Raw genomic sequence first — 25,553 nt, 5'->3', positions numbered from 1 at the left:
GCAAACAGTGCTCCATTTTATTTACGAGCAGCAACTATGAAAACGTTCTAATGTGATTTAAATCCTACCGCCTACTACGACTGCCTTAAGGTCACTCTACATTACTGTTGCCTCTCGCAGCGTCGCAAGTCGTGCGATCCAATCAGCGTCAAGCTAGCTTGACGCTGATTGGACAGCCCGGCGCTTGCGACGTTTGCGACGCTGCGATGCGACTAATGACCTTAATGTAGAATAATACAGTTGAATACCAAGAGATGGCAGCACTAGTGTCGTTGTGGTCGCTTCGCTCCGCGCTCCGCTACATATTTAATATATATATGCACAAGGTACAAACTCAAAGTTTCAAACGGTTTACGGTTTAAAACGGGCGTGACGCAAATTTAATCACAAGCGATATTATTTAAGAGAACGATTTTAAGGTATTTGAGAATAAAAATTTATATTGCCTGCAAGCATATATTTATAAAAATACTAAATATATATATATATAATAATATATACAAAAGTATATATGATATATATATACTTAATCGTTAATGTCGATAATGTGAATAACGTGCGTGACATTTTCATCAAATAAAAATTTTGCACTATATAGCAATGTAAAAAGTATTGTTAAATGTATTGATAAAGTTATTACTATAAATAAATATCTTGTCCGTAAAAATAATAAGAGGCATCATCAGTATCAATAATAATAAGAGTTATCGAGAAAAGTATTCGTCAGCAATTATTTTATTACGCGAAAATGTATATACAATGTATTATCGCGTCAATCTTAGTTTGTTTAGAAACAATAATTCCGTCAAATATACATATTAATAACTCCCCGTGATCGATATAAAAAAAAGCATTTTGTTAAAATGTATTAATAGTAAAAAATATTATAAAGATTCCTTCTCCGATTTTTCCTACAAAAGAATCGAATATATATATATTTATCACTCTTGAATGTTACATTTATCTTTTTTCTATTTCTATTTTTCATAAATCTGCATTTTTCCTACAGTCTCATCCTCGATGTAGTAACGATAAGGATTATTATCAGACCGGACTGATCAACGCCCTACGACCTGAGTCCTACGTCCTACGGACTGTCTCTTTCCTCTCCCTCTCCCTCTCACTCTAGACTCTAGACTCTAGACTCTAGACTCTAGACTCTAGACTCTAGACTCTAGACTCTAGACTCTAGACTCTAGACTCTAGACTCTAGACACACAAAACACCGGCGCGGTACCGGGCATCGGACATCGGACGAGCCTGCGAGTTGCTTCTGTCGGTGAGAAGTTGGAGTGAGGAGTGAGGAGTGAGGAGTGAGGAGAGGAGGGTTAGGGGTAAGGGAAGCGCCGCGCTGCTTGAGGCGGCGCAGCGCGCAGCTTATGCGACACCTGCCACCTGCCGCGAAAACACTGCGGCAGCGCGCGCACGGTATGTCATTTCAGTTTTGGCGTTTCCCAAGCTGCGCGACTCTCCGTACCTGTACCCTGTACTCTCTGTACTCCGTGCAGCGCGTACCGCGGTGATAGCGGAACGTTGCGGCGGTAACAGACATGCGGCATACAGACGTACAACGAGACAAGGTCCGGCAGGGGCCGGGGCAGTGGTCGCGCCGTTAATCCACGTTAACTCGCTCCTCGCCCTCTCTCCCGGAGGAACATTGACGTGGACGTGTGCTCGGGACCGATCAAGTGCGTGGAAACGTGCGTGATTCTACGATGTAGTCCTGCAATCGTAACCCGGGTTCGCGGTTTTATCCTTTTATCTATCTCTGTCCTCTCTCTCTCTCTCTCTCTGTCTCTCTCGCCGATATCGTCGTCCAGACCGGTGTCGCATACGTATCCGTTTGGTAAAATCGATCTCGCACGTGCGTCGAAATCGCGCGTGTTATCATCGCACGACCGATTGTTTAACCGGGTGGCCGGAAGGATGGCCAGCTCGCCCACCAGCATCGAGAACCAGATCGACAGCTTCCTGGAGCAGTTCAAGCGTAGCGCCTCCCGGGCGATGGAGGAGACCGTGGCTCACCGCTCCAGCAGCTACAACGCCTGCAGCAGTAGCATCAGCCGCAGTCGTAGCGGCAACCTGGATCTGGAGCTGCTCGAGGCGGGTAAGTTTATTCAATTCGATTTCGGTTTCGATTCGGTTTAGAGAATTATTTACGATATGTAAATGCAGAAAGACAATTTATTTCGATTAATTTATCTCCGCGAGAGAGCGAGAGGTAGCTGCAACCAGTTCCAAGAGAACTTGCACTTTACTCGGTTGCACTCGATTAGAAATGCATCGCTAGGTGCATGAAAAGAAATTCAAATAGTTTCGAGATCTGCACACATCTTAATGCGCAGTTTGAATTTACGTCATTTGCTGTAAAGTGTATTCTGCGCAGGGTGTAAGTTATGTGTAGTATTTTTTCTCTCATCGACGTTAATAAAAGTGTGTGTTTCGATTTAATTCTGTTTCAAATTCGGAGGGGAAGAGGGCAATACATTGCCCAGCTGATTGCGAGATATGTGTTTTATTACTTACTTGCTCTGTGTATGCAATGTGATGCACAGATTTTCGATTGATTATAAAAGCTCAAAGTGCTGATCGCTCGACCAAGTCTCTCTCTATTTTATTTCACAAATCGTATGTGACGTTTATCGATTTTTTGTGTATTATTGTTTGATTGAGAGTTTCACGGCCGAAAGAGAACGCAAGAAATGTTGTTGCTATATATATATAGAAAAAACGATGTAATTTTAGCATTGATAAAGCATCGATACTTTTTTAACATAAAACCATGTATTAGAAATAATCATTTTAAGAAAATTTAAATTTAGTAAACACAATATAAATAATTTTAATAATATGTGTGTTATAAATCATTGTCCTTTTTTCTCTCCTTATATATATACATATTGTATGTATATTAGTTACTTTTATTTGCATACTTTTTTTTCAGACATTTTATATAAATAATTGTGATGTAAGAGGAAAATGACGCTCGTCGTTGGCTTTATTTGAGGTGAATGATTCATTTTTGTCATTATTTGTCAGTTTCTCCGCTGTAATTCGAGTCATTTCGACATTTTCTGCTTTTTATTTTCAATCAAGATACGATTGACATATAATGGATTGCGGATTTATTGGCGGAATTCACATGTATAGTCATTATTGATTAGTAAACACAATCGTATTCACACAATTCTTTTATTCGCATATCATCACGATCAAAGCTTCATCGACATATCGCTCAAGTTTTCTTTTACGAAATGATCAGCTTCTCGTTGAAGCTAATTTTCACGCGATCGAATGATAGTGATCAGTTCCAAGTGAGCTTGATCAAATTATAAAGCGTCGTTTGTAAATTTTTCCTCTCGCGTGCGAATTACAGCAGCCGTTTGACGATAACGATAAATCAATTTCTCGCCTGATGGAGTGAATAATTGAGTAATATTATCCCGTAAAATACTTTCCACCGTAAACGTTTCCACATTCTACATTCGCTTTATAACTACTTACAGCTTGTAGGATAGCGTCTTCGTTGATGACGTCAATCGACACGCGTTTTGCTTGATTCGTCTTTCGTACAAGTTTATTTAGATTTCTGATTTCTCATTTAATAAACTGACTATTCTATTTCGTACGTGGACTCTTCCTTTTCTGTCTCTTTTTTAATTATCCAAATATATATGTAATGAACAAATTTTATTTCACAAATTTTATTTCGCGCTGTTTATTCTTAACTTTTTATTTTAGAGTATATATTTTATAAATAATTCTATTTGTATATACAATATTTTAACTTATAATCTGTAAATTTTTAGAAAACGTGTTTATATAAATGCTAATATTAATTTGAAAAAATACTAATAAAATATTATATACATGTATATATAAACTTTTGAGAAGTCTAGAGTTCACACACACACACACACACATGTACACACACAAAGCACACTAATTATATGCTCCGGTATTAAAATCAAGAAATTTACAAAAAGTGGAGTTGATCAGTTTGAGAGGCTCATACATAACCAAGTTTGTATAATAGTTTAATGCATGTTTCGTGACATGAACGAGTTTATGTTTACCACGCAAAGCTATATTCCCTTTATTCACGGCCTATTACTCAAGCTGGATTTAATCTGTATCGCATAATAATTTTCTATCGCGTAATATTTGAATATACATATAAAGAAATAATTTATTTATTTATCTTCAAATTTCAGCGCAAAGAAAATTCGAAATAATTGGTAAAGTTCTTAATTCATGTGGATAAGATTGTTCGACTTTGACAGCGCGACACACGCCGCGAGTCACGTGCACTCGTCCCCTCTTTGTCGATTCGGCTCGTTCGCCATTGGTGGCTTTTTCTTACCCTTACTCTCCATCGCCTCTCAGGATCGTAGCTAGGATGGCTTTTAACTCTCGTCCACTGTCTTATTGTTGTCCACTCTCTCATTATTCCAGACAGAACGGACACGATCATTCGTTTTGTCGGATTTAAAGTTCTGCGAATACTATCAAAATGATATGTCGTAATATCGTTAATAATTCTAATGAATTAAACACAGAATGAATTTTTCTCGCCATCTCGCGAGCCAACTACCCTCCTCCCCCGGGATCCGAAGAAAACTCGGTCGTCCCTGCAACGACGCCGCCCGCTGCCCGCCGTCCACCGTCCACCGTCCGCCGTCCGCCATGCCGCAGCTCCGTCGCGACGCATCATCGGCGAACGCGACGACGACAACGACGACGACGCATTATATATAGTTGCTTTCGTTTGGCATTTCGATTTCCGACTCGCAGGAATCGTCTCGAACGAATGCGCGAAATACGATAACTCTGCTCTTTGCGCTTGCAAGTGCGTAAAGTACAAGTGCGCGACGCGGGTGCATCGCGGGTTCCGCCCGCGGGGAGTCGCCGGTAACGTCGACGACGATGGCGGCTGCGGCTGCGGCTGCGGCTGCGGCTGCGGTGTGTACGATTCTATCGATCACACGCGGAGTATCAACGGGTATATGCGTAGTCTCGCCACTCGCGTTTCCTTTTCAACCGCGCGTCACCGCCGTTGAAAATTCGTCTCCAAAAAGCGCGCGCAAACATCGATAAATATTCACGCGATGCTACCGTCCTTTTAAATCGCAGATAACATTTGCAAAAACGAACGTCATATATACGTATATGTATGTATGAGTACGTGCGAGTGATAATACGCACGCGGCTTTGTGCGCGCACGGCGATGGAATTATTGTCTTATTGTTAGAGACCCGATGTTATAGTCGACGAAAATAGACGCGCGAGTCAAGTGGATTATGCCTATTGTGGACATTGCTGCGATTTATTACTATATAGTACTTTGGACCGGCGATGATTTTGTAGGCGAAAAAAAATTCTGTCGAAAGGAGAATGTGTGTGCGTGTGCGTGCGTGCGTGCGTGCGTGCGTGCGTGCGTGCGTATGAGAAACTCGGACTTAACGGGAGCGTAGTGTAATCTGGCAGTACGCGGGATTTCGTGGGAAGGTGTCGCGGAAGCAAACTTATGAAGCGTAATTGGTATTAGGTACAAGAAAAGATTATAATCAATGGAAATCATACACGAAAGAATGAGATTCTCACGTCATACATTTGCCATATATTATTTGCAAATTTTTTCATCTAGGAAAAAATCAGGTATAACATAAAGTCGTAACGTTAACGTCTACGATGATCCGGTTTTTAGAAAAGATATCTAAAAAATTTCTACATTTTTTTTTTTTATATATTAATTATAATTTTAAAGATTAAGATTTATTATTAATTAATTATATACTCTTGGACTTGTAAAAATTTTCTTTAGCTATATAAAATCTCAAGGCGATAATTTTTTATTCATTATATGTATTTTTTATATCGAAATATTTTTTATATTCAAAACTGGCACGATACATATCTGGATGGTTTTTTATCAATATTCGTCGGTTGTAAAACCAACTGTCGCATTGTCGACAAAATTGTCTCAAGGTATTGACCACATCATTTTGTGCGATTGATAACACGACGGCTTATCAAAAATATATGTATATATGTACAATGTACAAGAACGAAATGTCCTGCGTGACGCGAATGGTACCTATATATCGTGCAAATGATAAGGACGGTTGCGTTAAATTTACTTGATTACTGCAGACCGTGTAGGCGAATTATAATAAGCAAAGTAATAATTTTCGTAAAGTAAATCGACCGTGAAATCTCTCGATTTACGAAGTACGATAAAAGTTAACCGGAAGTTAAATCTCACGGGTGTGATAATAGTCCTCGACAAAACATCGCGATCGCGATAAACGGATAGTTGGAAATATCGTGGTAAACGCGATGTGTGTTTGTAATATGTATTAGATTCTATTTATTTTAAAACTTATCGATCGTCTTTTTATAATAAATTATTAATAAAAAATTATAATTATACACAGTTATAGAGATATTAGATTTTTAGTAATTTTCAAATGGCTTGTTATTTTAACTTGAACTAATGTTCATAAAATTGTTTTGTCGTTAATTAATTTAATATTGGTTGTTAATTAAATTTATAGCTATTTGTCGCAACTGTTTTCTGTTTTCAACAACAAAAAAAATTTTAATGCGTAGGCATCCCTTCGCGAAAGGGTTGCTGGACGCAAGTACATTGTTGGTATCGATCAAAAAGAACCCTCGTGCAACTTTGATGAAGCTCTCCTGCAGCGCATATATACGTATACCTATAGCGCGTGCAACCGTGTGCAACGTGACTGATATATTCTCGAGCGTGAAGCGACAAGAGATCGTCCGTCGTCTTGTGTTGTCAGGAGATAGAGACGTAATTGACTGTAAATAGAGAATGGTGATAGAGTACCCTATTGTCTCATCGGCGTCAGAAATTTCAAATATGCTATGCCAACGGGATATTAATATCGTCGAATAGTAACACACAATAAGATATTATATAATTAGATTTTCTTTTTGAATATTGTATATAATTAGACATTTGAAAGTAACGATCCTATAAATAAGTAGGTACAGTTATAATATCGCGTATCTATATCTATTAGTTGTGTGTGAGTCAACATTTTAAAGAAACATCGTTTTACATTATTATAATAAAAAGAAGAGCAGTATGACATATTTAAATCTTTTGCATTTTAAATAGACAGTATTATTCTATTGTAAGTAACACACAAATATCTTTATCGCATGAAATGGTATTTATTCAACAAATATCTATTTACTGGAAAGAATATTATTTTATATATATATATATATATATATATATGTATAATATTTTATCGTATATTTTAGAATATAAAAAAATATTGAATATAATCGCATTCTATGTACATACACTGTACGTTTGAAACATTTTGAGAGAGAGGGAGGGGACGTTGCTGACAACGAATTGTCATGATGGCACATTTAAATGAAAGATAAAAAGCGTATGTCGCAATGTCAGTTGACGATATAGCAAATAGCTATAATCGCCAGCTGTTGTGCGACCGGTATAGAGGAATACAAGATGAGTCGGGAAAATCGAGACTTTATGTCTAAAATCTAAAGTAAAGAAACGCGTTTGATCGAAAAGCTTACACTTTTAGAGGACGAGTTTTTGCGTTCTGCCAGAGTTGAAAATGTTTCTAGAGAACTTCTCCATCTACTTGCATAGCATCGGTCGCAATAACCGATATTCCGATTATCGTGCAACGTTTAATTACAATGCGGCAATAATTCCACGAACTTTTGCTACTAGCGAATTTTGTTTCGTCGCATCGATCGTCAGTGTCAGTTACTTGCAGTATCGTGTACCAATTTTCATTGCATAACATTGACGGTTGACGCGATGATGATGTACAATGTACAGAGTAGTTCAAAACAACAGCAACTTTTTCAGGAAATGCAAAGTTTTTACAATAAGTTAAAATAAAATGGAAAGTTTAATTATATAATTTTTAAAAATTAAAATTCTCTTTATATTATGCTTTTACACAACTTCTTTTTCTATATAATATAATAATATTTCTATCGAATAATTGTAAAATTTATAAATGAAAGTAGACTTGCAAAGTTATCAATTTATGACTCTTGTTAAATTTTTTGAAAACTAGACAGGAAATACATATTTAATTAACTTTATAATAATTGCACATTGAAGGAAAATTGGATATGGATTGAATAATTTCTTGAAAATAAAGTAAATTGTACGAAATATTCTGTACATTGCAATTCAATGTTTCGTTACAAGTTACAATAATATAATGACGTGTAACGCGTTAAGGGAGGCGATACAAGGAAGAAAGTTGAAACCGACAAAGTGGACAATGATTTAATTGTAAGTCGGCTTGTGACGTGAGCTGTAGTCTGGTCGATGAGTCTCTTCGTCGTCGTGGCAGTGCAGTGTGTTGATTGTACAGCGTTCTATTGTAACAAGTTGCAACGTTCTGTGACAATACGATAAGTGTCGGACCAGCCGAAGCGACAGGCAAACCAAGATGATTCTCCGCCGAAAGTCGTTGCACAGCTGCAATTGTCCTTGCCATCAACACTGCTCGACGAAATGCACAGGTTTGAATTGCATTGATCATACATACAATTTTTTCACATTGTCGTCAATCTTTTAACTTTTTTTAGAAACTGCGCGTTATCGCAACGGAATGTCATTTATATACTTAAATTTTACTTATGTATTATCGAGATGTTGTCTTTAGCACATTAATCATTTATTAATTTTTTTTTTTCTTATTTTCTTGTATTATTTTTCACATTTGTTAATAATAGAATGTATGATAATGACGAGAGATAAAGAGAGAGAAATATGGGTATACCTATTGTGTTTATATCGTAAAGATTACAAGTGTTCAGTTAATACCAATATTTTTATTAATGTTAAACGCAAAATGAGCGTGTCGTCGAAATATCGTCTTGGAAAAATAGCTTATCTAATTCTCATCGTGTTTGAAAATGAAAAGCGTCTGCATATTTACCATTTTAATTTAAAGCAAACTGTATTTCACGACGTAAGAAACGATCGCGAGTGTACAACAGCGAATATTACATATTTTATACGACGTTTGCGATAAATTACGATTTTACGAAGCCACGCGAATTCGTTCCGGTTAGATTTTTACGACCTTAACGAATAAGATTTACGATAAAGCCGTCTATAGGCTTTAAAATTTGTTTTCCTTCGTCTTAATTACATTTCGAATTTCGACGCAAAATTTCTTCACCCAATTTGACACGTGTGAAACTTTAGATAGGAAAGGATTCTATAAATGATTTAATTTGAAATAAAAAAAAATTTAGATGATTCTAATCTCTCTGGTTGATTTAAAGTTTAAACGCGTCCACCATGGGTGCTCTGTAGTGTATGATGTTATGTTATTTGGAGCGTGCTCGTCGTCGCAAGCACGATGTGTGCATTTTGCTTGTTATGAGATCTGAAGTCTGAGGACTGAGGACTCGGGTGTTGGGTGTTCTCCCTTCGCTCCCTCCTCCCTCGCTCTCGCTCGCCCTCACTCTTTGTTCGTTGTTCCCGTCGCGTCGTTGGGGGAGAGCACCAGGACTCAGGGCTGTATCCACGCCTTTCCATCAATCAATAATCCGCATACCTACTTCCGTCTCCGCTGCTTCCATGTCCGAGCGGAGAGGGAGAATCGGAAGTTTTTTTTTTTTTTCCGATATACCAAAGTTGTCAAACTTTTTTTTTCCAAGCTAACATTCGCGAATAAATCATTGCGTGCAATATTTTACTATACGCAAAATAATTTACATTAATAATTCTCGTTGAAAAAACCAAATAAATATCGATGTTATATATTTTATAGACAACACATTAATATATTTTTTATTTTATTAATTTTCTCATGTATATACTACTCTAGAAAATTTAATTTATGAATATATGATTTCGTCCCCTCCTGTTTATCGATATTAAATTTTTTTAGATTAGAGATACAGAAAGATTAATAAAAATAAAAAAATTTAATCGATATATAATTAAATCGTTAATTTTATTGATTATATTTAATTTTCTATATTGACATAAAATGGATAAAATTCTTCCTATACATATCTTTTTTGCATGATAAAGACCAAAGATTTTATTGCGATTCACACCAAATTTCTAAACACAATTACAAATACAGAAACTATTACTAAACTAATTAAATATATATTTCGAGAGAGAAATTTAAAGAGAAATGTGTGTCCCGAACGCGGTTTTTTTTTTTTTTTTGTGACGCGAAAAAAGTTATGGAACGTTTTTCGCGCTACGGTCCTGGAACAGTTGCCGTCCCCTCTACATACAATGACACGAACTAGTCGTTCGCCATATCGTCGGATTCGTCGGGAGTGTTGGCTAGTGAGTACAGAGTACAGTGCAATTTGTCGCGACCGACAACAAGATCGGGCACGCGAGCGTGCCGTCTCGTCGACGTGACGTCCGTCGAATCGCAAGACGACTCCCAAACTGCCAGGTTTGCGATAGTCGAGCGAACAGCGGTGAGTAGAATCGGTGACATAACATAGCCTTAGAGACGAAAGTTGGTGACCGAGGGGCGCGATCAGCGATTCTCGACCTTAGGTCCCCATTTCTTTCGGCTGCACTTTCTGTACGATGTTTCTCTTTCTTCCTCTTTTCTTGTTTTTGTCTTTGAATCCTTATTATTAGCGTTACACTTATTTCTTAATGTGAAAGAAACAGAAAAGTAAAAGTATGTAAACATGATGTTTTTTTTTTTGGCATTGCAGCTGTGTTTACTTACTGCGTTTACGCCTTCTCCTTCATTCAAAATGAAATGGATGTATACATACACGTTCATTCTTGATTCTTGGCTCTTGATGAAAGAAAAAGGACGGAAGCAAAGTGCAGAAAGTGCGATTAAAACGCGATGTTTTGAAAAAGAATTGAAAAAAAATTTGTCTTTAAAAAAAGTATATAAATGTTGATAACATCTCCCTAAAAAAAAATATACTTAAACTTCGTATTTACATCTTTTGAAATCTACTTAATCTCTAGAATTTAATGCTATTGAATTGTAATATTGTGTTGAATTATATATTTGGATTTTATAAGATTTTATAATTATATTTTGATTTATGTTTTAGGATGACAAAAAAGCTGTGTATTGTACAAATTGAGACACACAATGGAGACAATGGTAGAAGAAAAATGTGAAGTAAAAGTATTAGCGATGTCTAATATGCAAACTGTTATTGCCGATAAAAATAAAATAACAAAGGAGCAGTTAGAAGCAACAAATGCAGAAAAGAAGGTAAAATTCTATATTCTATATCATGTATTTTTTTTTTTTTTTTAAGTTTGCATTATACTTATTTTCGTACTCTTATTTGTTATTAACTTGTTGTGCATTTGCATGTTTATATATATTATTTTTATTTTTTTAAAATAAAAATATTGTATGAAATACATATATACATGCATCGATACTTCTGATACAATTTATATATATCTTAAAAATACAAATGTATATACTTTAGATTGCATTAAATAAATTTCTACCATAATTAATCCAATGATTGATTGGAAATTTTATTTTATTACAGAATTAACATTATTTTATTTTTATTGCAGAAACATGAAGAATGTAAGAATATATCCAGTGCCAAGCCAAAGAGATCCGTCGCGAGAGTCAAGTCGAAAAAAACTCGAAATGTGGGTCAGTCAAGTTACGATCCCACAAAATTGGAGGATAGCCCAGCGCAAGTATTGGAACGCTTCAAAAGAGGCTGCGAGTGTATCGACGATCAGTGTTTCAAGGATCTAAATCCCGAAGTAGTTTATCGGCACAGATTGAACATTGCAGAGTTGACAAAGGCTGAGCACGACATGTATTTAATGGGCGTGACCATGGCATGTCTGACGGATCCTTATCAAACTGCCAGGCACACAGAACGACGTAGATTACGCGCGCAGTATGTTTATCAGGGTCGACGAGTGTGCTTGGATGCGTTCTTGTATCTAGAGAATTGCACGCATTATCAGATCAAGCGGATCCGAAAGCATTTAATGACGCACGGCGTAACGCCGCGCGTACACGGCAATCACGGAAAGATCCCGCACAACACATTTTCTCTAGACATATATAAGATTGCGACGGAATTTCTGAAGAACTTTGTCGAGGTGCAGGAGACCAAGCAGAAAACTAAACTTGCTAAGAATGCTCCGTTGCATCTGTCACCAGACATCACGCGAAAAACCGTGCACGATCTGTATACGCAATATTGCAAAAAAATATCGCCTGACATTAAGAGCATGGGCTACTCGACATTTCGGCGATTCATGAAGGTGCAGTTTCCGCAGGTGAAGTTCGCCAAGCTCGAATTTATTGTGAGAAATCAGACTACGCAGAGTCACTGTCAGACGGAACTCGACGCAAAAGACGATACGGGTCAACAAAAGTCGCCCAAATCGGAACTGCAGACGGAAGATGACACGATATTGCCGTTGGTGATAACTCATGATTTAGGACAGAACGAGACCTATGTGCTAACGCCTATCAGTAAATTACAGGACGGCGTGAGTTATCAAGTTACTACGCGCGGGTTGGTAGTTAACAGTCCCGCTATCACATTATCGAAAACGAACGCGGTGTAAACTGGAAGACTGCATGTGAGAAAATAGCTATATATTATATTATAACAAATTGTACACGTATATAGGTATATATGTATGCGTGAATGTGATATATGCGGTTATGCTGTAAGGCTCTAATTCCTCAGTAATTTTTTCCCACATCTCTAAACCGAGAGTATAGTAATATATTGCACGTGTTAGATTGTTTGTTATTGTTTGGAAAAGTCGCGATAAGAATATTCTACAAATGGTTTATATAAGAATAATATTATATACATGATAATCTCCTAAAACACAGACAAAACGAAATTACTATATGTGTATACAATCTTAGGTTATTAGATACCTAATTGGCTTGTTGAAGGATGTCTTATGTTACATTTGTACGTTACTCAATTATATAGTGAATTGAGTAAGTATAATGCCTTTCAAGTTTGGATATAATAATTGCATACAAAGTATTACTATATTGATTAATAAAATGCATTTAACCAAATGGTCATAAATTCTTGTAAAAGGAAAGTAAGGAGAGGATATTAATGTTATATAAATTATATTTTTTTTTTGTCGAAAAAATAATTCCATTTTTATTTGAAATAATAACATAAATCTCTGAAATTTTTTTCTCTTTTATATTTTTATTTTCTTATTCCTTTTTTTTTTTTTTTTTTTTTATTAATGCTTGCAAAAGATTCATGAAAAGGTGTGCATTGATTCATAAAAATTAATAAAATTTATAAAAATACATTAACAGTAAAAATACAATAAAACATGAAAATACAGAGAAAATGTAATAAATTATATGTATATTAAAAATTTATATTATATATATATATAATTTATTATGAAATAAAAACAAAAACTTTGTCACTTACATTAGAATATTTTGTTTTGTCAAAATTAATTTTGAATATCTAGGAAATATTATATCAACGTTTCTTTGGTTGTTGGTTAGCTATTTTATAATTAAATAATATTTTTTGATATAATACAGTATATACAAAAAAAAAAAACTTATTTTTTACATACTGCATACTTTTTATGTAGAGTTAAATAATCTGATGCCAAAAACCAAAGAAGCTCGATATTTCTTATTTTCCTTGAATTCCGGACATGGAAATCACAAGTAACTATGGTAGCAGCAACAGTGTTTCTCAATACAAACACTTTCTATATAATTGTTTCTAATGCATAAATATTATATATAATTTATCTTTTATTTGTAGTATCTTATATATAAACAAGAGAGGGAGAGAGTATATATTTAATCCTTATTATATAAAATAAAATTTCAGATTCGATAAATTAATTATTGTAGACAGAATTTAAGATTGAATAACTTGTATAAAATTTTACTAAATATAAATGTCATATAAATCGAACATTTGTTCAAAAATACTAAAGAAATAATTTTTAATTAATTTCTTTATTCTCTCTCTCTCTCTCTCTCTCTCTTCATATTTTCTTCTATAATAATGTCTCTATAAAGAATTTTGTTGTCAATGTAAACAATGTATAATAAGTAAGTTTATTATTATTATTATTTATATATATATATATATAGAATTGTAAGAGAATTAAAGTTTTGTAGGGTACATTGACATTAGAAATTAACATTCTTGTTTTACGAGACTCTTAGATTTTAATTAAGATTATATTTTTCCGTTTGAGAGCCTCTTGATTTACTGTTATATCAGCAATATTGTGGGTACTGCAGGAAACTGTTTCAGTGGCATCAGCAAGGTCATGTGAGTGCAACCTCTGATTGTGAACAGGTATTTGCGTTCAGTACACTAGTGAAACCTGAATCGTACGTTCACAGTAAACATTGCATAAGAGGCTGTCAAATAAAATTACAATTAGATTATAAAAATTTTTAAATTAAATAATACTGTGATATCTATTCTAAACTGTATTATTTTTTTTAAACAATCTGGGCAGTATGGTCTTTAGTATTTTAATATCTAAAAATAAAATATATGATAAATATAAAATTGTACTACTAAAATTATATTTAAAAAAAATATGCCAAAGGATTTCTTAAAATATATTATAATTTATACATAATATAATTGAACACACAGATATACATATATGTGTATATATATATATATATATATATATATATATATATATATATATGTATATACATATGTGTATATATGTATATATATATATATATATATGTGTATATAAATGCATATAAATTTCTGTTGTATATATGTTGTGTGTGTTGTATAAACATATATAAATATATAATAATATAACAGAATAAATAGAAATTCTTGATTAATATCTAATTGTGCAAGTGTCTAAATAATTTTAATATTAAGATAGATTATTTATTTAATTTTAATATTAATAAGACATGTCTCATAACTTTTTTAGTCAATATACTTTATAAGCAATATTGTAATAAAAAAAGTATAACTTGAGAATTATTGGTGTATATATAATGATAAAAATTAATATTTTACATTACAGAAGATGTAGAGAGTATGACAGGCGAGATAGAAAATGGAGATCTGGCAGTTCGAGATGTTGCAGACCTTCTCCAAGCGCAATATGCTATTATTGCGGGTAAATATTTAATCCTACAATTAACATATTTGAATTCATTTTTAATAAGATATAAATTTCTTTAAATGGTTTCTTTTATGACATCTTTTGCAGGAGGAAAAACACGAGAGGGATGTCCTATAATCATATTTCCAGACAATGGCAATTTTTATAATTTGACAGATTTGGACTATCAACGTCTCATGTTATATCTTACTTCTGTGCCAACGTAAGTATATATAATAGTCGTATTACAATTTAATTATCAATTAACATATCTCCTTTTATGCAATACCATAGTATTATATATATAAATTTTCTTATTAAATTATATTATTGATGTTTAGATTACAAGAAGCTGATCTTGGATTTCATTTGATAATTGATCGAAGGAATGATAAGTGGAATTCAGTAAAAACAGTGCTTTTGAAAATTTCTGTAAGTGAATTCAACACAATAATTGTATAATTACAGTCATGTGTGATACTTTATATAAATCTTCATTACTTAATAATAATATATAATAGAGTTGTTACTATTTGTTACTATAAATTCTATATTTTTCTTTCAGGCCTTTTTCCCTGGTCTAGTGCATGTAGTGTATGTGTTGCGACCTGCCGGATTTTTACAGAAAGCTATTTCGGAGGTGTCGAATAAGCTGTTCCGAGAGGATTTCAAGTTCAGGGTTATATTCTTAGCTAATGTCACCGAGCTTCATGAGTTTATAGAAAAAGATCAGCTCACTGAGCCGCTCGGTGGCAATTTACCGTATTGTCATCATACTTGGATACAAAATAGAATTGTAAATATATTAAACACATTTAGCAATTATAATATAACATATTAAGATATTAATATATATGAAATTATTTTTTTTTCTATTCTGTCTGTATTTTAATAAGTGTTTTTTGTCTTATTCGCTCTCTTTCTCTCTCTCTCTCTCTCTCTCTCTCTCTCTCTCTCTCTCTCTCTCTCTCTATGCAGAGTCTGGAAAAGTTTTCATCAATGACGCAGGACGTGTCCCTCGCGTTAGATTCCTTCACGCGACGTTTGTCTGAAGTGGAATTTCCTAACAATACTATCGCTACGACTACACTATTGTCGCAGCAGCAAGCTGAGTATAATGAATTAAAAGAAGAGATACTTAGCGCTGCCAGGCATGGAGAAGCTCTTCTGGATAGCGTACGGCAGTTAACTGGAAAAGGAACGGCTGATAGATTGGGAAATGTTGCAGCAGTAGAAAGGTAATGAAGGAAAAGGAGAATTTTATAATTGATGATTATATTTAACGTAGTGATATAAACGTAATAATAAAATGAAACTTATTACATCTGTTAGAAATCATTCGTTTTATCGATTTGTTTTGTTAATGCAAAGTATTGAAATAAGAAATTTATTACGCATCTGCTTCATATATAATTTTTAACGATTTAAATCAACTTTAGACTTCTCGTCCAGTTGGAGGAAACCGAGAGAACTTTCGACTTGTTTTGGTCACATCATAGCTCACGTTTGAGACATTGTTTGGCTCTGCGGCAATTTGAACAAGATTTTCGAGAATTACAAGCGATGTTAGATCAGCATTTAAAAACGGTGGAAGAAATGACAGAGGTCGGTGAGACGCAAGCGCGAGTGGAACAGTTGCTGCACGACACAACGGCATTTCAACGAATATGCAGAGTATGTGATATTTTTTAATTAAATTTAACAAAATACAGCAATTTATCGTCGTACGTATCATCTAACGTATTTGATTATTTTTCTTGTAAAATATCCAGGAAAAATCAATCAAGAGTAGTTTTTAAATAATATGTAAAGTTACAAAGATGAAAATTATTAATTACAATACATTCTATGCAGAAAATAATTATTTATATCATTAAAGCGTAAAGTTATAGACCCGTTGTACGAAAAATTTTTTGTACGATCAATTATAGTGAAAGCAATTTGACAGCATTGCTAATTTTGAATTTTAAAATATATACTCAAAGTATCGGGATACATTGTTTTAGTCAAATCAGTATAATTTTATTCATTGGAAGACTATTTTTTTTCCTCTTATACATATAAACTTTGTAACAAAGTAAATGTGCTATCATTGATCACATCAGGAATATATATAATTGCCATTTAAATGTTCCACCATGTTCATACATAATAATGCACAATATATAAATTCTAGTTTATAAACGTGATCACAAACAGTAACGTATAATGCACATCATGCACAAATGTTACTTTGCACCGCTTTCCTCATTTTGTCGATAGTCCTATTTGTTGCATACCATGTGGATTTGGGTCTTGGTAAGCAGTCCACTTAACAAAATACATATGTATCTATATATTATATATATATATATATTCTGTGATAGAATTTACAATTTTAAGACACAGTAATTTTGAGATATTATTTTAACATTTACACGTACATATCTCTTGTCAGTCTTATATTTATCGTGTTTTAAAGGCAAATAGAAAAAGTTACGTTTCGACAAATTTTTCGTAGATGCTATATATAAATAAAAATTCTCTTCTATACTACATTGTTTATTACTATTTAAGCTAATACGCTATTTTTCTGTTTTTTTTTTTCTTACTATTTTTAATTGAAATGCACGCATATGTCATCGGAAGACCGGTGGAGATTTAATTCATGTCCGATAATGGCATGGTGAATTTTTGCGAATGATTATCATTATGATTTTTCGCTCTCTCTGCATTGCACGCATAATAGTGTATATTTTCTTTACGAAGTTTTTTCTTTCTAGATGATATAAATAAGATTATAAGAACAAAAATGCCATGATTGCTTGTAGCATCCTCATTCATTTATATACCGACATCTAATCGCGTTATCGTGCATAAATATAATTGGGTATGTTTATAGGGAGACATAGATCGCGCGGAAGAGGTGATATCCGCTGGTCAACAGCTATTGTCTGGCAGGCATCAGTGCCCGACGGATGTTGTGGAACCTAAATGCGTGGAGCTACAGAGAGTCTGCACCATCCTGGGTCAGAGACTGGAAAGACGATTGCACATGTTGACCAAATGCCGGGAGCTTATGGAGCGTATAGATAAGGTATGCTCGAGTTTACGCCTCTCAAATTTACCTCTGTCCTTTTTTTTGCCAATTAGAAAGTTAATTTTTATCTTATTAATAATCGATTAGGCCAATACTTGGTGCACACGAGGGATAGAATTGCTGGCGTCACAGAACAGCACCACGCTACCGGATCAAGCGCTTCAAGAGCTGCAGCAGTTGATCGAAGCCGCAGAGGAGTTTCACCATCCCCGATGTATCTTTCAAGATTCTGTGATGCCGGAGACTAAAGCGCTCATTACGCAAGTGCGTATTTCTGAAACATTTTGATTTCATCAGCGCAAATTTCGATCCGAAATATGATCTATAGGTTCTACAAAGGATAGAAGATGTATCCTTGATGTGCGACAAGAGAATAATGGCACTAAAGCAGCAATTGATCAAACCAGCCAGACCAGTACAAACCGTCACTCCAGAACCAGTCAAACCTTTGCAATCACTGCCTCAAACTGTAAAGCCCAACAGAGTTCTTAAAAAAGCTAACACGATGCCAAAGGTAATCTTATATACCTATAATAATAAGTAATATTTGAAAACATTTCAAAATATGTACGATGTCTCAATTACTTTAATTTAAATATAAATGAGTAAATTTTCTTAACAAAATAATTTTATTCAAGATGGAGATGAGTCCCATAGAAGGAGAGTCCTCGTCACCGGAAAGCGAGCCCCGAGACATTGAAGCTTTACGTTTGAAACGCGGCCACGTCTTGGCGGAACTTGTGGAAACCGAACGAATCTACGTCACCGAACTTGGTTCTATCATTAAAGGTTACAAAATGGAAATGACAAACGAAACGTTGGCTCATTTGATACCAGCTGCATTGATGGGTAAAGCGGACGTATTGTTTGGCAATTTAGAGGATATTTACATTTTTCATGGTGAAACGTTTCTAAGAGATTTGGAGAACTGCATTTCGAATACTGAGCTGGTCGCTTTGTGCTTTGTTCAAAGAGTGAGCATTTATATATTTTCTGATATATACATATATCATATATCTGTTCGAAAACACTAATTTAGAGTACATTTTTAGCGCGAAATATTCTTTAGATTGTACAGTTATTATTGTCAAAATATTCCGCGATCCGAGAGATTACGCGAACAGATCCAGACCGAACCGCAATTTCTCGCAGCCTGCCAGCAAAAACTCGGTCACAAGCTACCACTCGCTGCTTACCTTCTCAAGCCTGTTCAGCGGATTACCAAATACCAGTTGTTGTTAAAAGATTTATTAAAGTACAGCGATGAATCTTCATGCTGTACCGAATTGCAAGAGGCGCTTGATTGTATGCTAGTCGTGTTAAAATGCGTCAATGACAGTATGCATCAAACTGCAATAACAGGGTTTGGAGTAAGTACATATCTATCCTTTTTTTTTTTTTTTTTTTTTTTTTAATGTAAACCATTATCTTATCTCTTACTACATTATTTTTGTTCCCTCTCTCTCTCTTTCTCTCTCTCTCTCTCTCTCTCTCTCTCTCTCTCTTTCCTTCTCTCCCCCCTCCCTCTCTCTACTTACAGGGTGATCTGAGTGCACAGGGTGAATTGTTGTTACAAGGCTCATTTAGCGTTTGGAGTAGCAGTAAACGAGAGCGCCTATTGCGACTAAAACCATCTCAACGGCATATTTTCTTATATGAGAAGGCTCTGATATTTTGTAAGCATAGCAAGCCTCAAGCCCACAACAAGGCTACATACCATTTTAAAAGATATTTGAAGGTATATTACAATATTCACATTTGTAAGAACAACTTTTTTCCTCAATTTAAGTAACTTTCATAATTTATATAATCTTACGTAATATGTCGCAGATGTCACAGATTGGTTTGACAGAATCAGTAAAAGGCGACGCTAAACGGTTCGAGATATGGTTACAGGGTAGAGCTGAGGTACACACAATACAAGCGCCCAGTATCGATGTTAAACAGTCCTGGGTGCGTCAGATAAAGGGTGTTCTGATGTCTCAGTTAGCTGAACTCAAAGGAAAACAGAATTCGGCGCTTGGAAAATCCAATCACAAGTACGTATATCGCTGTCAAGAATTAATAATTTGTTCTCGCGCACATTTCAATTTTTTCGATATATATTTCATCACTTTTTTTTATTCCGAAAGACCGTTGCGACAAACAATCTCGTGGGAAGCTCAAAGCAGTATATCGGGATCTTTGCGAACTCTATCCGTCGATGGTAACAGTGTTATTTCGCATATGACCGATGTCTCGCAATCCACGGAGGAGGACGTGGCATGGAGTTCGGAAAATAGCAATACGGATGAGGAAGACGCTTTTGGCGACAATCCAGGACCGGCACCGGTGAGTCTTTTTACAAATTTTCTCGAATTCAAGCGCTGAAAATAAGTCGTATAAGTAAGTCCTAAAAGTAAGAAATTTTAGACAAGAGAGAAATTCGAAAAACCTATAATTTTATTAACCTTTTCTGTCATTTTTAATACTTTTAATCAATTTTACAATTTTATACATTCGATGCATATTTATTTCTCCTTTTCTCTGAATATATAATATAACACTAACGTAATCTTTATTGAGTGTCTTGCATTTTTTAGCCTGAATGTCGTCGGATATGCGTAATCTGGCATATTTTACAAACATATATATATATATATATATATATATATATATATATATATATATATATATTATAAAAACATATTTATTTACAGGGTGGAAGATATGTGGCATTGGCAGATTATTGCGCAGTGGGACAATCAGAAGTCACGATGCGCGAGGGTGATACCTTGGAGCTCCTCAAAGTCGGCTGTGCTGGCTGGTGGTTTGTCAAACTGATCGGCACCGGCATGGAAGGCTGGGCGCCCGCGGCGTACCTCGAACCGATTAGTCGCAAAACGTCACGCAGTTCGCAGTCGGTCAACAGTCAAGAGACTATATGAAATAGGCGACTAACACACTAGAGAGCCTGCTAGTGTGTTAGGTCTTTGTTTATCTCAAGCTTAAGCGCGCAAATTGTTTATTGAGAAACATTTACTGTTGAAAATGATAAGCATTTTCTAAATGGTGAGCGAGGTCGTCATTTTTGGAAATCTTTTACAGCATTCAAACAGCATGACGATGAGTTGCATCATTTTACATTTTTCTCGTATAATAACAAGTATGCGATGCTTGACGTTAAGTGAAGTCTTTGTATTTGCGATACGAAGAACGTTTAGTTAAACGAGTGATAAGAATTTTACGTTTACGAACATTTTATACTAATTCATACCGAGAAGAAAAGATGGAATCATCGAGAAATGATTGCAAACAACGCGAGACCTTTGTTCGCGTTGTGACGTCAAATGACGTTAAATGAAGCCATTCGCGAGCACAGAATGGCGTTTACTGAATTGTACAAAACGTAGCATTAAATTAAGTAAGTCGGGATATATATGTGCACGCGCGCACAATGGAGGCACAGATCTGGTCTTGTATCGATCACGACAATTTCTATAACAATAATGCACACATACTATAATCAACAAGAAAAAAAACGCTGCTGATGTTAAACGTATCGTCATTCGGTTATTTCGTTAAGAATCTGCATGAAGAAGTATCTAATCTATGAATGAGATGTAGTTTTTATTTATGATCTGGGTAGTCAAATATTAGCTTATTATGTACGCGATTATTCCAAAGTTTAATATCGTAATAGCATAAGATCGTTTTAAGAGACGCGCGACCCACTTTCACGTCCATAAATGATCGGTGTACGTCGTCACGATCCACAACGGGACACAATCTTATCCTTGCTTGATGTATACCTTTTGCAGTGTCGCGACTAACAATAAATCGATTGTTAGACACATTGTCGTCGATTGCGTCGCTTGTGTATCATTATATGTTGGCTTAGAGTAGGATAGAGTCCTAGATGCATTGTCATCACAATCGAAATCGATAGTACAATTTAGCGCAGTTTTACGGGCTTTTGAGAGTATTTTAGATGTTTTGTTTGCGAGATTTGACGTGTTTTCGCTTGCCGGGGGGTGATATTTGAATTTAAAATATTTGAAAAAAAAAAACTATCGAAAATATAGATCCCCTTAAGAAGACGAGAAATGTGTGATACAAACGTTACAGATCGATGCTTCTGCAGATTAATAATGTAAACAGATGCAAAAAAAGAAAAATGTTTAATTAATATATCGTCATCCTTAGGAAGTTAGATATATATTGTTGACGAGTCGCGTTGCGACCAAATAAACTTGAGATATTATGAATTTGATTATGATATAAACCATTCGTTTCGAAAGAATAACGCGGTGATAGGAGGATTGAAGGGAGAGAAGTTAAAGAATCATATACACAATGTGTACACAAATTTTTCTAGGAGGCTAAACGGTTAACACCAACAGTAACACGCAATATTTGATATCGATAAATCATCTTAAAACACACATAACATTATTAATATTCTAGGATTATAAAAAGCTATCTCAGTTCTCTCTAGCGGATTTCGTAATCCATCAATTTCATAAGTCTCTACTATATAGATATATAACAATGTATAATAGCATCATTTGTACCGAAACATTTATATAGATAACATAATTTTTAAGGGATTATCTCGATTGTTATGATTTTTTTCGCCAACGTCGTATATGCGTTATAATTATGTCTGCTCCTATATAATATACATACAAGGACATGATTTCGTCGCAACTTTTGATATAGCCTACATGAGTCTTGCTTTTGATATTTATAATTCGAGTATTATTATTTTATTTATTATATATATATATATAGAGAAAGAGAGAGAGAAAGAGAGAGAGAGAGAAAACACGGTTTTACATGATATTTATTAGATATAGATGTAGATATATTTATGAAAAATAGAGAATTATTTAATATTTGCGATTTATTAATATATAGATAAGTTGCAGCAATCAATGTATCAGATTGATCCAGGCTGTTTCAGACTGATTTATAGCGTACAGTAAACGCATTGAAAGCTCTATAATCCCGGAAATTTTATAATTAAAAAACGAGTTGTAGAAACAAATATACACCAATTTATTTCTTACCAAAATGCTGCGTTTATACACACTCCAATTATGTACAAGTGTTAATATATTTGTGTTGCGTCGCAACTATTACTTTCTATAATATATTTCTTTAAGGTTTATGCACATTATACGTAATGCACATTATTATTGTCACGTTAACGTTAACGTAACATTAAAAAGTTTTTGAAACATTGTAATATTTATTTTCTTTATGATTACATTCTAAGAAGATTACGTTTCATTTCGTCCAGTTTTGTTGCACTTGTTGCAGATTCGTTTAAATTTCATTAAAAAAACAAAAAAATGTTAAAACACATTTTAATGTTAAGAATACACTCGCAATCAGATTAGAAACAATCGAGACAGCAAAGTAGTTGGTAACAGTCAGTAACTGTCAGTTAACAACATTGTAAAAACACTTGGATGATGACATGACGTTTCGTATAGTGTGCACAGACTTTTAATCGCACTTGGAGTTGTATCCTCGTGTATATATGTATATCCTCGTGCATTATTCGATTTGTATGCCGTCCTTATATTAACCATTAAGATTTCAATCAAATGCATGAGCAATATTAGTTTAAAACATCGTTTTCTCGATGCATTTCTTTATGTTGCGATTATATATTGTAGTACTAAAGATGTACAAATTCACACAATCGGAAACGTGAATGCGAAATGTTGGCCTTTCCGCAATTGATTTTATTTACAACAGTAGATCTTTTGCAAAAAAGAGAAAGAGAGAGAGAGAGAGAGAGAGAGAGAGAGAGAGAGAGAGAGAGAAGAAAATATTAGTAATTCTCGAAACAATGGTCACATCGTACATATACACTCTCTTTACGAAGATTTTCGCAAATAGTTACGTATATAGATCACTTTGCCGTTCGTGTCCTCGATCAAGTGATCCTTCATTCGTGTAAAATCGCGATTAAGCGACCAAATCTTAAGTGATACCTATAAACATGCAGGGCGCGTTTTTGTAGAAACTATAAAATTATATATATATATATATATATATATATATGTATATTATACATACATATACATAGACAATAATTATACCCGCTGTTGAAGAATACATGACAACGCGTTTATTCGAAGGTAACGCGAATAAATATATATATCATTCCCGAAGCGATACTTCCCTCCGCGATTAACGGAGCAAATAGAAGCAGGTTTCTGCGAGTGTGAATCTGTCTCGCCCCGTAGATATGAGAGTTACAATAATATTAATAGAGATCTCGTGTATAAACGCACTCTTGCGACAACTTTCAAAAAAGAAAAAAAAAAAACTCGTGCGAGAGAGGAATTTGACGTTCAACCGCAATCTCTTTACAGAAGAGTTCCTTTCGTCGTTCCTCGATAAGAATGATAGTAAAGTCTATTTTTGCATATAACATGTGATAAAGAGGCTGCCGAAATCTCTTCTATTTGCATTACATATGTATTAGCGTGAGATCATTTCTCATCAATCTCAAGAATCGTTGGCGCCACGCTTTTTCTTTATTTAACTAACATATACTTTGTTACGCGCGGAGAGTGAAATTCTTGTTTGAACTTTCAGAACATTTTGTATTAATTATAAATTATAAATTATTTTAATTTTCATATAAGAAAGAAATTTTACTCGGATCTAAAAAATAATATTTCTCTATAGGATGCCAAAAAAAATTGTTCAAGTATATTTAAGTTAATAATGTTTTAAACGATTTTGCCTTGAAATGTGTGTTACAAATTCTTTATAGTTACGTTGAATAAAACGAACAAGTGCGTTAGAAACGTATGCGTTTCGATTTGTTTTTCTGATGTGTTTGTATTTTATATGTATACGTATATGTACATTTGCACGAGAATTAAGAGATGATGGGCGTAATGCGAGTATCCAGTATCGGATAGCGAGAAATGATCAATTTCAGTTGTTACATACATAATCTAATCATCTTCATGAAGGGAATGGAACACTGCAATTTGTATATGCAATGTATATCCGAGCGCATAAAAGAATTTTGTTAACTTGTCCGTATTTTGCGTACAATCAGTTGTCAAATCTTGTATGAGAGATCTTGTATCTGCGATCTGCATTATATTAAACGGGAACATTAAACGCGAGAATTTCAACAGAGAAGCAAAAAATTAGTTCTTGTTCTTGTCGCGATGAACAAACCCGCTTTTTGTTTGAAAAACGATTATTTTGAGACAAGCATACATAGTTAACGATAATTATGTGATTGTATCTTAATAATTATTCACATACAATTATTCATACACGCTTTATGTTCTTATTAAA

At 34.4% G+C, this 25,553-nt stretch overlaps 2 protein-coding genes across 8 annotated transcripts; both read left to right on the top strand.

Moving 5' to 3' along the window:
• Positions 1 to 1,351: 1,351 nt before the first annotated feature.
• On the top strand, positions 1,352 to 25,553 carry LOC140674678 (guanine nucleotide exchange factor DBS). Of its 7 annotated transcripts, none has more exons than XM_072908407.1 (17): positions 4,951 to 5,171; positions 8,270 to 8,556; positions 15,074 to 15,169; positions 15,263 to 15,377; positions 15,496 to 15,586; positions 15,720 to 15,950; positions 16,133 to 16,392; positions 16,594 to 16,828; positions 18,036 to 18,230; positions 18,321 to 18,497; positions 18,562 to 18,747; positions 18,872 to 19,207; positions 19,286 to 19,603; positions 19,774 to 19,971; positions 20,064 to 20,272; positions 20,366 to 20,564; positions 20,933 to 25,553. In XM_072908407.1, the coding sequence occupies exons 2-17, from the start codon at positions 8,484 to 8,486 to the stop codon at positions 21,158 to 21,160; spliced, it is 3,147 nt and encodes a 1,048-aa protein (XP_072764508.1). In that variant the 5' UTR covers positions 4,951 to 5,171; positions 8,270 to 8,483; the 3' UTR covers positions 21,161 to 25,553. The 7 variants fall into 7 exon arrangements, with proteins under 7 accessions (XP_072764504.1, XP_072764508.1, XP_072764507.1 ...); XM_072908406.1 differs by having other exon boundaries at positions 4,951 to 5,363; XM_072908404.1 differs by having other exon boundaries at positions 4,951 to 5,548.
• On the top strand, positions 11,101 to 14,492 carry LOC140674681 (uncharacterized). The gene is made up of 2 exons (XM_072908411.1): positions 11,101 to 11,267; positions 11,588 to 14,492. The coding sequence occupies exons 1-2, from the start codon at positions 11,142 to 11,144 to the stop codon at positions 12,608 to 12,610; spliced, it is 1,149 nt and encodes a 382-aa protein (XP_072764512.1). The 5' UTR covers positions 11,101 to 11,141; the 3' UTR covers positions 12,611 to 14,492.

This window comes from Anoplolepis gracilipes, chromosome 16 (genome assembly GCF_047496725.1).
Source record: "Anoplolepis gracilipes chromosome 16, ASM4749672v1, whole genome shotgun sequence".
Lineage (NCBI taxonomy): Eukaryota > Metazoa > Arthropoda > Insecta > Hymenoptera > Formicidae > Anoplolepis > Anoplolepis gracilipes.
This window is presented reverse-complemented; position numbering and strand designations above follow the sequence as displayed.

Excerpts from the sequence above, each read along its gene's own strand:
- LOC140674678 (XM_072908403.1), top strand. The coding sequence starts at position 1,927 with ATGGCCAGCTCGCCCACCAGCATCGAGAACCAGATCGACAGCTTCCTG. Across the intron at positions 19,208-19,285 it reads CTTTGTGCTTTGTTCAAAGA|CGCGAAATATTCTTTAGATT; the intron begins GTGAGCATTTAT and ends GTACATTTTTAG. Across the intron at positions 19,972-20,063 it reads ATTTTAAAAGATATTTGAAG|ATGTCACAGATTGGTTTGAC; the intron begins GTATATTACAAT and ends AATATGTCGCAG.
- LOC140674681 (XM_072908411.1), top strand. The coding sequence starts at position 11,142 with ATGGAGACAATGGTAGAAGAAAAATGTGAAGTAAAAGTATTAGCGATG. Across the intron at positions 11,268-11,587 it reads CAACAAATGCAGAAAAGAAG|AAACATGAAGAATGTAAGAA; the intron begins GTAAAATTCTAT and ends TTTTTATTGCAG.